The sequence below is a fragment of the Propithecus coquereli genome, unplaced genomic scaffold (assembly GCF_000956105.1).
Source record: "Propithecus coquereli isolate 6110/MARCELLA unplaced genomic scaffold, Pcoq_1.0 Scaffold178, whole genome shotgun sequence".
NCBI lineage: Eukaryota > Metazoa > Chordata > Mammalia > Primates > Indriidae > Propithecus > Propithecus coquereli.
The window spans coordinates 3,729,232-3,745,069 of record NW_012142523.1 but is presented as its reverse complement, the minus strand read 5'-3'; the positions used below and the strand labels follow the sequence as shown (position 1 = coordinate 3,745,069).

Below are 15,838 nucleotides of genomic sequence, written 5' to 3'. Positions count from 1 at the left end.
AGAAGGTGAATTTGCAGTGGCCTCGCTGTTTGGTCGTGTGGTTCATGCCAGCGGAGCCCAGCCCAGGGGGTGGGGATGGAAAAGCCCAGTGGATGGATGGGGCCTGGAGTCTTGCCAAGTGAGAGGGCAGAGGGGCCGTGGGGGTATTGGTGAGACAGCAGTTCATTCCAGGCCTGATCTCAGCAAATGTTCATTACCTTTTTGGCACATGCCAGATATTACTGAGGATACGCTGCCCAACCACACAGATGCCGCGCCTGCCCTCAGAGAGCCCAGGGTCCAGTAGGGAAGGCAGCTCCCACATGGGAGGAGGGTGATGGCAGAGACACTGTGGAGCCCAGGCCTAGGCCGGATGCAGAAGGGAGGGGACGTAGGATTGGGAGAAGGTCACAGGGTCAGGTCTGGAGGTGCCTGTGAGGCCGTGGGCAGGTGTTGGAGGGAAGAGCTAGGCGAGAGGACTGGGGTGGGGGCCGTGGGCAGGCGTGGGATGGCCTGCACCTGTCTCGCCGTTTTCTCCTTCCCTCCTGTCACAACCGCCAGCCTGTACTGCTCCGGTCCAAGTTGAGCCTCCTGCTGGGCTCCGGATCCCACTCCTTCTGGCTGTCCCTCCTCTCCTGGGTGCATTCCGCCATTACTTAGACGTGCTCAAGGCTCTCCATGGTAAAAAATGAATCTCCTGTCCCCGTATTCTCTTGCAATGAGTCCCCTTTCATTTCCATTCTTTTCGTGGGCACATTTCCTGGCCAGGTGTCCACACCTATCCCCTTTTACTTGGCCCTTTCTGATCCCTCACCTTGCTGGGACCTGGTTTCTGCATCTCATTCTCTACAGATGACACTCCTGCATGGGCACCCGTGACCATCTTGTTGTTAATCAAACAGACGCTTTCCAGTCCTTATTTGATTTGGCCCATGTCAGTGTTTGGCCCTGATAATCACTCTCTCCTTCTAGAAACACTCTTCTTTTGGCTTCTGTGACATCATCGTCTTCTGTGCCGTCACACTCCCTTGACTTCCATGACACCAGCTTACCCTTAGCTGGCTTTGCCCCATGCCGTTTGCATGTGAAGCCTTTATCCTAGGGCATCTCGCCCCCCTGTCTCTGTACTGTCTGCTCCACTCCCCAGGTTCAAGTCACCAGCTACCGCAGAGGCCCAGACATGTCTCTAAATAAAAAGCAACCTTCCATATTCCCATTGAGGAGACCCCCCCCCACCAAAATGTCATGGGCTAACACGAATACATAAACTTTGAATGTGGTTGAAATAACAATGTACTTTATTAACTTAATTTACTATACATTTTAAACATTACATATTGTATGAAACAATGTATTAAGAAGTATTATTTTTTTCTCCTCTCGTATTCGATAAACCAATTTTAGTTAAACTCAACATTTTTCTCTAACATCTGAGTTCATATCCATAGAGCTTTGTTTGCTATTAACATTTTACAAAACATAGACACTTTATTTCTACCCAAGTTACTTGTGACATAGTGCTTTTCGGATCTGTGTATGATGCTGGAAATTTTATTCTTTGCCACAAAAGCCAGGTTGCATCACATTAGGTTGCATCAATTTAAAAAAATCATCCAGGGGGCATGTATTTATCATCTCCATAACATAACTGCTTCCTTTATTGCTTTTAAAGTGATTTTTTAAAAAGGGCTTGATTACCAAGATAATACTTGCAATTGTAAGGTCATACCCCAGGAATAATGACTAAATCTACCTGAAATGTCTTTGCCTCTGTTTTTTTTCTGATTCTGCCAGGTAGCCTCCATGAATATCCAAAACTTCATTGATTGAGGTTATTTCAGGCTAATGAGTTCCCCCCAAAGAGCGTTTTGTTGTTCAAAATACAATAATTGAGAGCATGCCCCTGAGTGCAGGAGACTGCGAAGGACTTACCTACAAGACAAACCCTTCCCACCGGAGGGGTAATTTTGGAGCAAAATCTTGTTCTATATTCAGGAGTTCATGCCACCGACTCCCAGATCAATATCTCCTGACTAGTCCTTTCCCCCTGGGGAGACGTCTCCCCCTGGGTGCCAGTCATCAGTCGGTCGGCCCATTTTTATTGAGCGCCTACGATGTGTCGAGCACTGTTCTAGGTGCTGGGGGGTGAGGAGGGGAACACAATAGAGTACCTGTTCTCAAGGAGCTTGTCTCAGTGGGACAATAAGAAAATGTCATATGTTAGTAAATGCTACAAAGAAGATAAAATGAGGTCGTGTGTGGCATGTACTTCTGGGGATGGTGGCTCAGAAAGGGCTTCCTGGAAGGAGGGGTGTCTGAGTTGGGGTGTGAATGCTGAGGAGACAGTGGGTCAAGCTCGGGGTGGGTGGGGGGAGAGCCCTGTCAACAGAAGCAGGTGCAGGGACCCTGAGCTGGGAGAAGGCCAGGGTGGGTGGAGGGTGGAGAAAGAGGAGAGCCGAGGGAGGTGGCTTTGGGGAGGTAGCCGGGGCCTCACAGGCCGTGGTAAAGAGTTTGGATTATTTTAATTTTTCTGGCCGCAGTGGAAGGCCACTTGCTAGAAAGATCTTTCAGGCTGCTGTGTGGAAGAAGAATTTCAGGGAGGCAGGGGGACCCATTGCCACAGGTGTCAGGTGTTGGAATGGGGTGGCTCGGCCTGGGGTTGAAGCACTTGGAGATGATAAGAAGTAACTTGATTTTGAATGTAGTATTTTGGAATTATGGCTGCCATGGCTTGCTAATGGTGTGGATGCGGTTATGAGGAAAGAGACTCTAGGCTTTTGATTTGAGCAGCTGGGTGGACGGGGATGTCATCTTCCAAGGTGGGGATGTCATCTTCCAAGGTGGGGACGCCTGAGAGAGGACATACATCTGTTCTCGGTGAGGGAGTTCAGGAGTTCTATTTGCGATGACAACAGGAAATTGGATACATGAGCCTGGTGCTCATGGGAGTGGTTGGGTCTGGACACACCAGTGTGGGAGTCATCAGCTTCTAGATGGTTTCATGGATGTTACTGGGTAGGATCACTGGGGGAGAATGGATACAGAGGAGGAAAGAGTAGAGAACTGGGCCCTGGGGCATCTTGCATTTAGGGATTGGGAAGAGGAAGAAGAGGCATCCATAGAGGTCAAGAAAGACCCATCAATGAGGTGGGAGGAGAGTGGGAGAGGCAGATTTCTGGAAGCTGAGGGAAGACAGTGCTTAGGGAGTGAGCTCTCAGTGGCCAGATGTGGCCGAGGGAGTAAAACCCACCATTGGGTTTGGTGACTTGGAGGCCATTGGGGACCTTGACGAGAGCCCTGCCTGGAGTGGGTTACAGTGCTGAGGAAGCGGAGACAGCAGGGATAGACAGCTTTTAGCTGGAGGAGGATGGGATGTCAAGAGAGAACGGTGAAAGGAGAGAGATGACAACACGATAGCATATTTGCAGAAAGGGGACTCGTGAGGCAGGATGCAGCGACGCCAACTGTGGAGCACTGTCTGGAATGGGCGAGAGGTGAAGGGTCCACTGTCCAAGCGGAGGGTGTCCCAGGAGCAGGGATGCTTCCCCGTGTGACAGGGGAGCAGGCAGAGTGATGGACATTCGTGCCGGGAGGCGGGCAGCCTGGAGGGTGGGGAGAAGAGCTAGCCATGGCTCCTACTCCCCAGGGACACACGATGCCTGGCTCTCTGCTGAAATGAAGGATTAGGGGAATGGGGGCTGGAGGCTTGAGGAAAGAGGGGAAGGTATGATATGGTTATCTTGGAGAATACAGTTAAAGTTTTAGGAAAATATAGACTTAGAGGTGCTGAGTGCCCACTTGATCTTTGTGGTTAGAAGGTTAACTTGAGACCAGTCAGCCCTGTTGTATTAATATTATCCTCCAGGTGCTCGGGAACAGGTGCACAGAGAGTTGGGTTTAACCGGACATAGGGTCTTGCCAGGTGTGCACTGGAGAGGCCCGACAAGAAAATGGGGTGGCAGCATCTATGAGTCAGTGATTACTGGGGGGCCGGTGGAGTCCAGGCAGGGAAAGGAGGGCGGGGAGGATGTGCAGGGGCAGGGAAAAGAGTGGGGGTCTATACAGGGGCAGAAGGACCACTGCGATGGGAGCCAGGGTGGGCAGCTGCGTCGATAGGAAATGGTGCAGCTCTCAGTGGAGACAAGGCCGAGGTGTGAACACGCATGTGGGTGGCTGGATGGGTGGAGAAACAGACTGTTGGAAATAGGAAGGCAAGGGACTGAGAGACTATGGTGTTGGATGTGGCGTCACCAACAGCGAAGATCCCTGCAGTAGCAGAGAGAAAGACAGCGAGCCAGGGGCTAAGGTTGCCTGTGAAGGAGAGGGAGTCACCCGGGTGTCTTACTTGTGTCTCAAACTGCACACATCTGAAACTGAAGTCGTCTGCATCTCCCCGCTGCAGTCAATAGCACCTCCGTCCAGAACCAGAAACCTGGGTGTCACTCTGATCCCCACACCCAATCCAATCGCCACATCTTTTTGATTCTATCTCGTAAACATTTCTTAGATCCAGCTACTTCTTTCCATCCCACTGCGCACACCCTAGTTCAGGCTATTGTTGTTGCTTTGCTCGGACTATTACATCAGATTCCAAACAGGTAGCCCTGCCCTGGGCCCTGCACACTATAGCCAGAGACACTGCAAATTAAGACCCTGTCACTTCTGTCCTAAGTCTCTCCAGGGATAAAGTCCAAGATCATTAACAAGAACTTATAAAGAAAGCCCTACATAATCCAGCCTCGTGCACCCCAACCTGGCCCAAGCCCTCCTGGGTTTCCTTCTGTCTTTGTCATTAGGTTTGCTCTCCCCTTGCTCTCCCCTCTGTCTGGAATCACACCGCATTTCTTGGCAAAATCCTCCTCTTTCTCTAGGTGTCAGTGTAAAAAGCCTGAGGGGGCATCCAGGCATCTTTCCAGGGTACCAGGATGTCAGCCCCTCCTTCCCCTCCCCCAGCATCCTGGCTCCCCCACGTGCTGTGAGTCCGGGAGCTGCTTTCTTCTCTAGGACGTAAGTGAGGTCAGGGACCATGTCTGATTCTTCCCAGACAAATCCTCAGCACCTAGTGTGGAGCTTTCTGATAAAAGTGAATAATAAACAACAAAGATTCCTACGAATGGAAGGTTCCAGAGGGGGAGCAGTTCTCGGTGGTGACAAGGTCTGGGGAATGGTCCTGTGAGTGGGTAGCTGAATGTCGCAGAGGGGGCGGTTGTTGGGGGAAGAGGACGCAGTGATGCACAGGTGGTCTCCGACCCCGGGTTGTGGGGGAACAGCAGGAGGAGGCCCTGGGCCATGGGCTCAGTCTTCAGTGAGTGAAGGGAAGTAGGTGGCAGCAATGGGGGCAGGAGAGAGGGCAGAAGAGGAGGCAGGGGCTGGAGCAGAGGGGATGGGGTGGCGAGAGCCGTGTGGGAGCTGGAGAGTGTGTGTGGGCAGGGATAAGACAGTCCGATGGCTGATGTGGTTTCTAGAGGATGAGCCTCTGCCTCTCTCAGTGGCTTAGGACTTGAGACCTTTGGGAACAGCACCCGGGGAGAGGATGTCAGGTCCTGGAATGAGCTCACCGTGTGCTGGGCCCAGCCTGGGAGAAGGGATTGGAAGTCTCGGGGGGGAGTTGGCTGTGGCTGGTCCCTGGCCTGGACTGAGCAGTGTGGGGCCATCTGGCTTTGAAGTGTTCTCCTGGATTGGGTGGGCACAGCTCGGGTCTGGGTTGGGAGTGGGAGCAGCCCTTGTCCCCAGAGTCAGGAGTTCAGTAGATGGCATTGGTGCCCTGCCATGTCCCCTGACTGCTGTGAACATTGGCTGCTCGTGGCTTACTGAGCGGAAGGCCTCCGCCCCTTCCTGCCAGCCCTCCTGCCATTGGGGCAGCCTGAAGCCAATGGCTGACTGGAACCCGGTGGGATTTATGATCCAAAGCCCCCTCGCCCCACGATCCAAAGCTATATCTCCCTGAGCCCACCTCCCTGCCCGCTCAGCCCCTCCTCTCCCACTTCCTTTGCTCCTGCCTTCACCTGCACACAAGCCCCTGGCCCTGGCTCTGCTCCCAGGGAACGTGACACGAGACGGTGACTCTGCTCTTGGCCCCTAATCGGGGTGGGCATGGAGGCTACCCACGGACCACAGGGGACACAGCCCCAATAGACTCGGCAGATCCGTGTGGGCTTGGAGGGCCTCCCTCCCCTCTCTGGTGCCAAGTGTGCTCTCCCATAAATGAGACCTTTAGGCTGGTTTTAGTTAAAACAGCAACAACAAAAACAGAACACGCAAGTAAACGATACTTTACTGAACTCCCTGGGCTGGGTGTGGTGGAGGATTCACATAAACAAGACACAGTTCCTTCTCCCCGAGCAGTTCATGGCCTATTTACTCATTTAACAAGCATTTATTGAAGGTGTCTGGCGACCTGGATGGCTCAGGGTCCTGCCCAGGAAGGGCTCACAGACTGACGGGGAGACACTTGGGGGGACTGACCCTTCCAATTTTGGGAGCATGGCAGAAGTACAAGTGAGGCTGGCACACGGAAGGGTGGGTAAGCCTGTCCTTGAGGCTTGAGGGAGGGTCGCAGAGGAGGCAGGAAGAGCATTCCAGGCAGAGGGAACAGCGTAGCAAAGGCATGAGGCATGACACAACGTGATGTGTCTGCTCGGTGAACCACGTGCCCTTCGGTATTGCTGGTGGCTGAGGAGGGGGGAGGAAGCAGGGGTCGAAGCTGGGAGGTCAGTGGGACCAGGTCGAAGGCCTCAGGGGTGGGGTGAGGATTTTTCAAGCAGGAGGAGTGACTTGGTCAGATGCAATCGCAGATCAATCACTGCGTCCCAGTGGTGGAGGGCAGATGGGAGAGGCCCTGTGAGTAGTTTTAAGGGAGAGGAGGGGCAGATTCAGGAGGCCTTTAGGGGCTGGAATCCATGGGGTTTGGTGCTGTGGGGATGTGGGGTGTGGGGGACCAGGACGACAGGCCGGCGGCAGGCTTGGACAGCTGGAGGGATGGCAGTGCCCTCCAGGAGGTGGGGTAGCTGGGAGGAGAGGTTGAGGGGGAGTTGATGAGGTCAGTTTGGAGCCGCCAAGGGTGAGATGTCTGGGGGGCAGTTGGTGGCACGCAGAGGCAGGTCCAGGCTGAAGGGAGTGTGGGGAGTCGTCAAGGTCTGAGTGGTGGCAGGCTGGGGAGGATGAGGCTGCTCAGGGAATGTGTGTTCGTGAAAAGATCAGGAAATTCCACAGCCTTGAGGATTCATGAGGACCTTTTAGCTCAGATGTTCTCAGTGGGCCCTGGCCTGTGGGGACATGCCTCCTGGATACCCTGACAGACCCCAGTCCTCACCTGCTGTCAGCACTGTCCCCTCCCACTGTCAGAGGGGCCCACTGAGCCGGGACCTGTGCTGGGCAGGGCTAGGAGGCCAGTGGGGGAGGCAGAGACCTGACGGACATGCAGAGAGAACCAACTCCTTCTGGGCACACAGTCCCCTGGGGTCCCCTCCTCCTGCCTTGGCCAGCTGGCTGCAGAACCCAGACGCCCCCAGAGTGGCCTCTGCCTTGGGGCACTTCCCACCACTTGTGTGTGTGCGGTGGGCGTGACGGGTGAGTCTGCATCCGAGGGTCCAGCACTCAGGTGTCCATTGAGTGGTCTTGGCCTCCTTTCCAACGTCCATCTGATCCCCCTGCCTTCCCACCTGCCACTCCCCACCTGTCTGCAAAGTACGGGGAAAATCACATCTATTAAGGGTTTTGACATCCCCTATCGCCATATACAAACTCCCGCTAGCCATTGGCCTCCCTCCCCTGAGGCTCGGAACCCAGGGACCAACCTGTCCCTGACACTGTCCCCATGTGAGCTTTCTGAGCCCCACAGCCACCCTCCTCACCTGCCCTGCTACAGAAAAGATGCCACTGCCCTTGCCCATCTTCTTGGGTGGCCTTGGGGAACATGTGGGGGCAGCCTGGGGATCCTGCCTGCCAACCTCGCAGATTATGGATACCCACCTGCATCCATGGGGGCTGACCCGGCCTTCAATAGGACAGAGTTCTTGTCCTCGGGGTGCCCTCCCTGGGAGAGGTCATATGGTGGGCACGTGTCGGGTAGACGAACCCGGAGCCGAGACCGCCGGCGCCTGGGTCCAAGGATCTCCATGCACCTCTTGCCCACCAGGTAGAAGACCTCACTGAGGTTGAGCAGGATGCAGATGGCAGCTGTTGTCACCATGAAGTAGGTGAAGACCTTCTTCTCCGTGGGTCGGGAGATGTAACAGTCCACAGTGTGAGGGCAAGGCGCCACGGAGCAGGCCACCACGCGGGGCATGTCGTAGTCCCTGTAGAGGCGGTGGAAGATGTAGAGGAAGCAGGAGTCGACGGCGGCCTTGAAGATGAGGCTCAGCAGGTAGGTCCACCAGAGTCCGCCCCGCTTCTTGCTTGGGTTGTCGTACAGGGACGGGGCGTTGGGCCCGTGTTTCAGGCGGTGCTTCCGCTCGCGCTCCTCGCGGTAGGCCACGTGCATGACCACCAGCAGCGAGGGGCACGTGACCAGGATGAGCTGCAGGGCCCAGAGGCGCACATGGGACACGGGGAAGAACTCATCATAGCAGACGTTGGGGCAGCCGGGCTGCTTGGTGTTGCAGACGAAGTCCTTCTGCTCATCGTCCCACACCTCCTCGGCCGCCACCACGTACACCAGCACGCGGAAGATGAAGACCACGGACAGCCAGATGCGGCTCAGTGCCGTGGAGTACTTGTTCACGCCGCTCAGGAGGCCCTGCAGAAACGCCCAGTTCATGTTGGCTGTGTCCCGGTACCTCACGTGGACAGTCTACACCTGGGCACCACTCACTCAGGATGGGAGCCTTGAGGCCAGGAGATGGGCGCTCTTAGTGATAGTGCAACTGAAAAAACCTTTTCACAACCACTGTGTCATCATGTCCTTACTCCCAGTGAGTCGGAAGGGTAGGGATTGTCATTGTCCCCATTTCTCAGGGTGTAAGCCAGGGCTCAGAGGCAACCACCCAAGGCCCCACGGCTGGAAGTAGCAGAGCTGGTCTTGAACTTTGGTCTTCAGGTTCCAAAATCAGGGTCTATTTTATTCTACAAAGTAACAGATACATGTGAACATACTCACCCTGCATTGGCCATGCCAGACAACCTCTTTTACCCCACGTTTCAGCCCCACGGGTCACACGGCTTCTAAGGAGGTAGTAAGAAGGCTTGGACTGGATGAGCCGTTCTCCTATCAGCTGCTGGGGCTGGGCCAGGGGGGATGGGATGGGAGTGTGTCCTTATCACTTGTCACATTCATCCCACTTTTATAGGATGCCAATGTGAGCCTAGCCCTGTGCTGGACACGGTCACATCAGCCCCCTGGTAGATCCTGGAACAGTCTTCATCCTTATTCCTCCGCTCTGGCTCCAGGAAGGTTCCCAGCCCTGGTGTTCCCTCCCAAACTAAACAGAAGCTCTTCGGCAACACGGTGGCCTGGCATTATCCCTGCCACTCCCTGGGTCGGTGCTGGGGCCCGAGGGCTGACTGTCTGGACCACAGTGGGTTCCTCTGGAATTCCAACCATTCATTCCAGCTTTAGGGAGGGACCTGGGAAGGGACAGAGGCCAGATGTGGCATGGTCTATTTCCCACCATTTATTTTCTCTCCCAGGGACACCCCTCCCCACCTGCTTAGCAGCTGTCTGCTGCCCAAGTCTCCCATTATTTCCGTTCGGGCCCCATCCTGTGCACTCCAACCTCCACAGCCCCTTGCCTGGATTCCCTATCCTGTTCCATCCCCAAGCCCTGCCCTCCCCTGTCCCTGACTCAGCCTCTCCAGACATCATGCCTCGGGACACTTTCTGGGCACCCTCCTCTGTCTTTCATGGTGGGATGCATCACCTGTGCCCAAATGGTCTATTCACCTGTCTTCCTTGCCAGGCTCTCGGCTGCTGGAAGGCAGACCACACCTCATCCCTCTCCATCTCCCCAGGGCCCAGCACCGGGCCTGGCCCAGAGAACACACAATGGATGTTCCTTAAAATGACTTGAAACCCATTTCTTCCTGATCCCTTCTCTTCCTCGCCTCCTCTCTGGTCCTCTGCCCTCCTTTTGGTTGGGCTGGACATTCCTTCCCTTCCGTGGAGCTTCCCTGGAGTTTCTCCAGGGACCCTGCCCCTCTGGCCCCTCCTTGAAGTCTGGTCCTCAGCCCAGCTGGTCCCTTGCTTCCTGGCCCAGTCTCTTGCCCTATTTGGTCCTCACCCTTCTTGGGTCCAGTAGCCGCTCTCCTGTCCCTGGGCTTGCCGGATCTGCCTGAGGGCCTCCTGGAGGCAGCTTTTGTTCCTCACTCCCCTGCTGGGTGGGGCTTTCTGAGCCAATGAGCCAAGCGAGAGTGATTGGGTGGGCAGGAGGGAGGGCGGACTTCCCCGGGCACATATTCAGAGCAAACACCTGTGGCTCTTCTCGCCTGGCCCACGCCTTCCCTCTAGCCTGGCTGGGCATGGCCTGGCCTGGCTCCCAGGTGGGCAGGTATGTGGGTGAGATGCAGAGAGGGGGGCAGGGGCCTGGTATCCTCATACTCATGGGGTTGACCCTGTCCCCTTCTGTTGTCCCATGGCCCCTACTTCCTTGTCCTCAGGCCTTTTCCTCCTTTGCTCTGGACACCTGGTTCTGAGTTCTCAGCAGCTGATGTCTATGGAAAGGGGCAACCTTGATTCAGTTCAGGGATGCATCCTGCCCTGGTGGGGACATTTCTGGGGACTAGAGCCTGGGTTGCTCTTGAGTATATAGGGGACAAAAGGGGATGGCTATGGCTTTTCTAGACCAGAGTACCTGCTGCCCCAGTGGAGCCCAGCAATGCAGGTCGGCAGCATGGAATGCCCAGCTGGCATGGGGCCAGGCACAGCTTGCTGTCCGTCCCTGGCGGGCCCAGGCCCCTGGGGTTCTGGGGAAGGCCTCCTGGAAGCTGCAGTGTGACCCCACATGTGCTGCAGAGGGACTTGGGGCCTGTGTCCTGGCTGGGACAGTGAAGGTTAATGTGCAGCTAGGGAGGGGCCCTCTGCTTTATTTTCCAAAAGCGTTTATCGAGTACTTCCTAATACCAATGACTAACATGTATGCGTCCTTTTACAGCTGGCTAGCCCTGTCCACAGCCATGAGCTCATTAGACCGCACGATAACCCCACAGGCTAGGTATTATTAACCCATTTTGGAGAGGAGTTGAAGTCACTTTCCCAGAGACCCAGTGGAACTTGGGTCTGCCTGCAGGCATCTGGCTCCAGAGCCCATGAACTTCCCTCTGCAAGATATGGCTCCCCACGGGCTAAGCTCCATTCTCTTTGTAGGTGACCCACAGGCCTGAACTTGCAACTGGGGATAAAGGCTAGACTTGAGCATGAGCAAGTAGCAGGGTCCCCAGGAATGCTGGGAGGCCCCTTTTCTGGGGGAGAGGACAGCCCCTCATCTGGCTGGATCAAGGACAGCCCTTTGCAGGGACGGGGAGGTTGACACAATGAACTGATGAGAATCACAAAGGCCAAACGACCAAGGGCACCTGGAATCAGCAAATGCGTTGGCTTTTATTAAGCCCTGACGGTGGGTCACACACACTGCACGTGCTTGCACACCTGTTCTCGTACGAAACCCCTCCTCACAACGACGCTGAGAAGCAGCACTCAGTGTCTCCGTCTTAACAAGGAAACCAAGGTGCAGAGCAGGGGTAACTTGCCCAAGGCCACATGCTGGCCATTAAGACTCGGATCCCAGGCCTCTTGCCTGCCCCTTCCTCACGGCTTAGCGCCCCCACTCCCAGGTGGCACCTATGAGAGATGCTGGAAACTTCTAACCCAGGCCTAACCCGTTAGCCCAGTGCAGGCAGCCCCTCACAGGATGGTTTTCTTCACGTAGTCTCGAGGCGGGGCTGGTACGAGAGGAGGGTGAGTGTCTGAGCCCAGAAAGATGAGGTCGCCTGAGAGGAGGTCGTCCTGCTTGCAGTGTGGGTGATGCCCAGTCCATGCGGCTTGGGCTCTTCTCGCTGCCAGGCACTCGCGGCACCTCTTGCTCACCAGGTAGGCCAGCTCCACGAGGTTGAGCAGGATGCAGACGGCGGCCGTGACTACCATGAAGAGGGTGAAGATGTTCTTCTCCGAGGGCTTGGAGATGAAGCAGTCCACTATATTGCCACATGGAACTGCGTGGCACTTGACCACATGAGGAAGGGTATATTTGGGGTAGAGCGAGTGGAACACATAGAGGAAGGTGGCGTCTATGCCAGCTTTGAACACCAGGCTGCAGACGTACGTCCACCAGAGCCCACCCCGCTTCTTGCCAGGGTCGAGGTAGAGGTGCCCACCGCCCTCCCCAGTGGCCTCTCGTTGCCTCTTCTCTCGAGCCTCGCGGTAGGCCACGTGCATGACCACCAGCAGCGAGGGGCACGTGACCAGGATGAGCTGCAGGGCCCAGAGGCGCACGTGGGACACGGGGAAGAACTCGTCAAAGCAGACATTGGAGCACCCGGGCTGGCGCGTGTTGCAGTCGAAGTCCTTGTGGTCGTCACTCCACACGCGCTCGGCTGTCACCAGGTACACCATCACACGGAAGATGAAAACCAGGGACAGCCAGATGCGCCCAAAGGCTGTGGAGTATTTGTTGACCCCACTTAGGAGCCCCTCGAAGATCGCCCAGTTCATGGCGGACCCAAGCGCCGGCTGCTCCTGCAGGGAAATGATAATAATAATTCTCCACGTTTATGGAATACGTGCCCCGAGCATTTTGTAGAAATAGGTCATCACGTTTAATCCTTGTCATGACCAGAGGAACTAGGTCCTTTTACTGTCCCCATTTTACAGGTGGAGGAAGCTGAGGCTTAGAGGGGTTATAAAAGGTTACGCAACTATTAGGTGCAGAGCTGGGACTGGAGCACAGGTAATTAAGTCCAGAGCACAATTTACCCATAAAAGTGGAGGAAGGCGGGTCCAGGGAACCCCGCGTTCCTCCCAGGGCCCAAGGCTCTGGTCTTGGAGTTCTGCGGAGCGAAGACTCAGGGAGCTGGGACGTTCTGCCTTCTCCCTCTGTTCCCGCCCTGACCTTCCTCCTCAGGGGACTTCTCACCTTTCTGAGCACTGCTCTCTCCCCTTAGCCAGCCCCCTCCCAAGGGGCTCAGGGGATGGGGCTGGAGAGGATGCCGGACCTTGTCTCCAAATCCCTATCTGGTCTAACAGTGTACATACCCAGGCACTGTCCTGCCCAGGTGCGACTCACTGGAGGCGAGGCCAGCGGCAGTCCAGCTGAAAGGTAAAGTAGGGAGCAACAACTCTCTTAGACAGTGGGCTTCCCAGAGTAGCCTGGTATGCCAGCGTTTCCAAAACCTATGTTCCATGGAGCCCTGTTCCGTAAGCTGGCAACAGGACTAGTGAGAGAAAAGGATTCTGTGTCCAAGAAAAGTCTGCAAACACTGGCTTCAGCAAAGTTAAATAAGTCCCTTTGCTCGACCATGCTAATACTTTCATTTTGTGAAACACCAAAAGAGGGACAAAATATGTGGTATTGCTCCACCTCCTCTGACTGTGGAACCCCTTTTCCCCTGATACATCTTTTAGCACCTTTGGAACAGCCTTGTCAAGACACCAGAATGGGGAACGCTGCCCCAGTCGGTTCTGCTGGTGGATTTGGCAGGATGAACTCACAGAGTCAGATTTACCCCCATTTAAGGACTGTGACTGCTATGCAGAGTGAGGGGTGCCCACGTCCTCTGCCTGATTCCTGGGGGCTCCACCGAGACCCATGCACTGTGGTCTCACCCTGGTGTGCACCCAGGACCCTGTCTGCATAGCCTCGTGCTCTAATGGGTTCACGATGCCCTCCCAGTGCTGGGCCAGGCCGGGGTCACCAGGCTGTCCTGTGCCCCTGCGTGCAAAAGCAGCACAGTGGTAACAACCAAATTGATGGGCTGTTTGTGCCCTGCCAGGCACTGTTCTAAGCACTTTGTATGAATCAATACAGTATTCCTTCACAGCAACCTTAGAAAGGAGTAGGATACTTTTTATACCCAATTTACAGATGAGGAAAGTGGAGCACAGAGAGGTTAGTTAATTTGCTCATCCGTTATTCAGCTAATAGGCAGCAGAGCTTGGATTTGAACCCAGGCCAGCTGGCTCCAGAGCCCATCCTCTGGGGACTGCCCTGTCTTGAGCCTGAGCCCCTTTCCTCAAGTTTTGGTGAGCTGCCTGCTCATCTGTGCCCACTCCATTCTCCTCCTCATGGATCCCGGGAGAGGGAGGCTGGGGGTACATTTGCCCCCCTCCCTGTCTCTCTACACCACCTACCACTTGGACATGGGGCCCCTGCTCTGAATCATCGGCTTGTCTGCTCAGTCCTGCCTACGGCGGGTGGAACTCCTGGCAGCTTCTCAGGGAACGCCTAGGGAGGCCCCAGCCCTTAGCCCCCAGGGACTCTCACCCAGCGCACCCTATTGGGGTGGGGTGGGGCGGGGCTTTGCAGGCCTGGGCAGAGCTGCTCCTGCTGCTGGGTGCGGGCCCGCTCAGCCCCCCTCCCACTCAGTTCCCTGCTCCCACTGTTGCCCAGCTGGGGAGGGCAGGAAGAGCCCAGAGCAGGGAGGGAGGAGCCCCTCATTCCTCCACCGTCAGGACCCAGGGTGGCTGATGGGTCTAGGCCATCTCCCCCTACTCCCCACCAGACACGTCCACCCCTACCGAGTGTGCCAAGGGGCAGAGCACATCTGGACACAGATGCCCTTACCTGAGTGCTCTCCTCAGTGCTCTCCTGGCTCCTGGCAGCGGGCAGCGGGACTCAGCAAGTAGCTGGAATTCATGTCCGAACCAGGGAGGGTTTCTGGGGAAGCCTGTTCCTAGGACAGAGCCTGCCTGGGTGTGCCGGCCCAGCCTGGGAGGAGGAGGAGGAGCTGTGGCCAGCACTGCCATTGGCTGGGCCCCAGCCTCCCTAGACTCAGACACTTAGGGGTTCACTCCTCCCAGGGCACTGAGCCCGGAATCCTGGCATCCTCTCAGGGGAGAACCACAGGTCCACTCTGACCCCCGTTCATCTTCCTATCCCTGACCTTGGGTGGGAGGAGCTGAGGCCTGTCTTACCCTCTTGGTCCTCTTCAGATGTTCTCCACTGCTGATTCTTTGGGCTCCTCCGGCTTCCACGGGCTGCTCTTGAGTTCTCCTCTCTCGGCCTGCTCCGCAGTGGCCTTCCATTCTCATGGCTCCTGTTGCCTTGGAAACTCCATGCCTCCCAGAATCTGGTCCTGGCCAGGGTGCTTGGGCCCCTTCAGTTGCAGCCACCTGGACGCCCTGATCCCACATCCCTCCTTGCCTGGCCAATTCCTCCTAATTGGAGGAGTTGTATCTGGGGCCCCACACCCCTGCATCTGGGGCCCACATTCCTGCATCTGGAGCCCACACCCCTGCATCTGGGCCCCACACCCCTGCATCTGGTCTCTATACCCCTGCATCAGGGCCCCACACCCCTGCATCTGGGCCCCACACCCCTGCATCGGGGTCCCACACTCCTGCATCTGGTCTCTTCACCCCTGCATCTGGGCCCCACACCCCTGCATCTGGTCTCTATACCCCTGCATCTGGGCCCCACACCCCTGCATCTGGTCTCTATACCCCTGCATCTGGTCTCTTCACCCCTGCATCTGGGCCCCACACCCCTGCATCTAGGCCCCACACCCCTGCATCTGGTCTCTTCACCCCTGCATCTGGGCCCCATACCCCTGCATCTGGGCCCCATACCCCTGCATCTGGGCCCCACACTCCTGCATCTGGGCCCCACACCCCTGCATCTGGGGCCCACACTCCTGCATCTGGAGCTCACATCTCTGCATCAGGGCCCCATGTCCCTGCATTTGGAATCTCACACCCTGGATTTGAGTCTCA

The 15,838-nt window shown here is 56.1% G+C and overlaps 2 protein-coding genes across 3 annotated transcripts; both read right to left on the bottom strand.

Annotated features, from left to right (window-relative positions):
* Positions 1 to 7,666: 7,666 nt before the first annotated feature.
* Positions 7,667 to 8,802, bottom strand: GJB4 (gap junction protein, beta 4, 30.3kDa). The gene has a single exon (XM_012642257.1). The coding sequence runs from the start codon at positions 8,735 to 8,737 to the stop codon at positions 7,937 to 7,939; it is 801 nt and encodes a 266-aa protein (XP_012497711.1). The 5' UTR covers positions 8,738 to 8,802; the 3' UTR covers positions 7,667 to 7,936.
* Positions 8,803 to 11,815: 3,013 nt separating this feature from the next.
* GJB5 (gap junction protein, beta 5, 31.1kDa) lies at positions 11,816 to 14,810 on the bottom strand. 2 transcript variants are annotated; one of them, XM_012642254.1, is made up of 2 exons: positions 14,691 to 14,810; positions 11,816 to 12,646 (listed from the first exon to the last, which is right to left on the bottom strand). In XM_012642254.1, the coding sequence occupies exon 2, from the start codon at positions 12,620 to 12,622 to the stop codon at positions 11,816 to 11,818; it is 807 nt and encodes a 268-aa protein (XP_012497708.1). In that variant the 5' UTR covers positions 12,623 to 12,646; positions 14,691 to 14,810. The 2 variants fall into 2 exon arrangements, with proteins under 2 accessions (XP_012497708.1, XP_012497709.1); XM_012642255.1 differs by having other exon boundaries at positions 11,816 to 12,643; positions 14,691 to 14,780.
* Between the last annotated feature and the right edge of the window lie 1,028 nt (positions 14,811 to 15,838).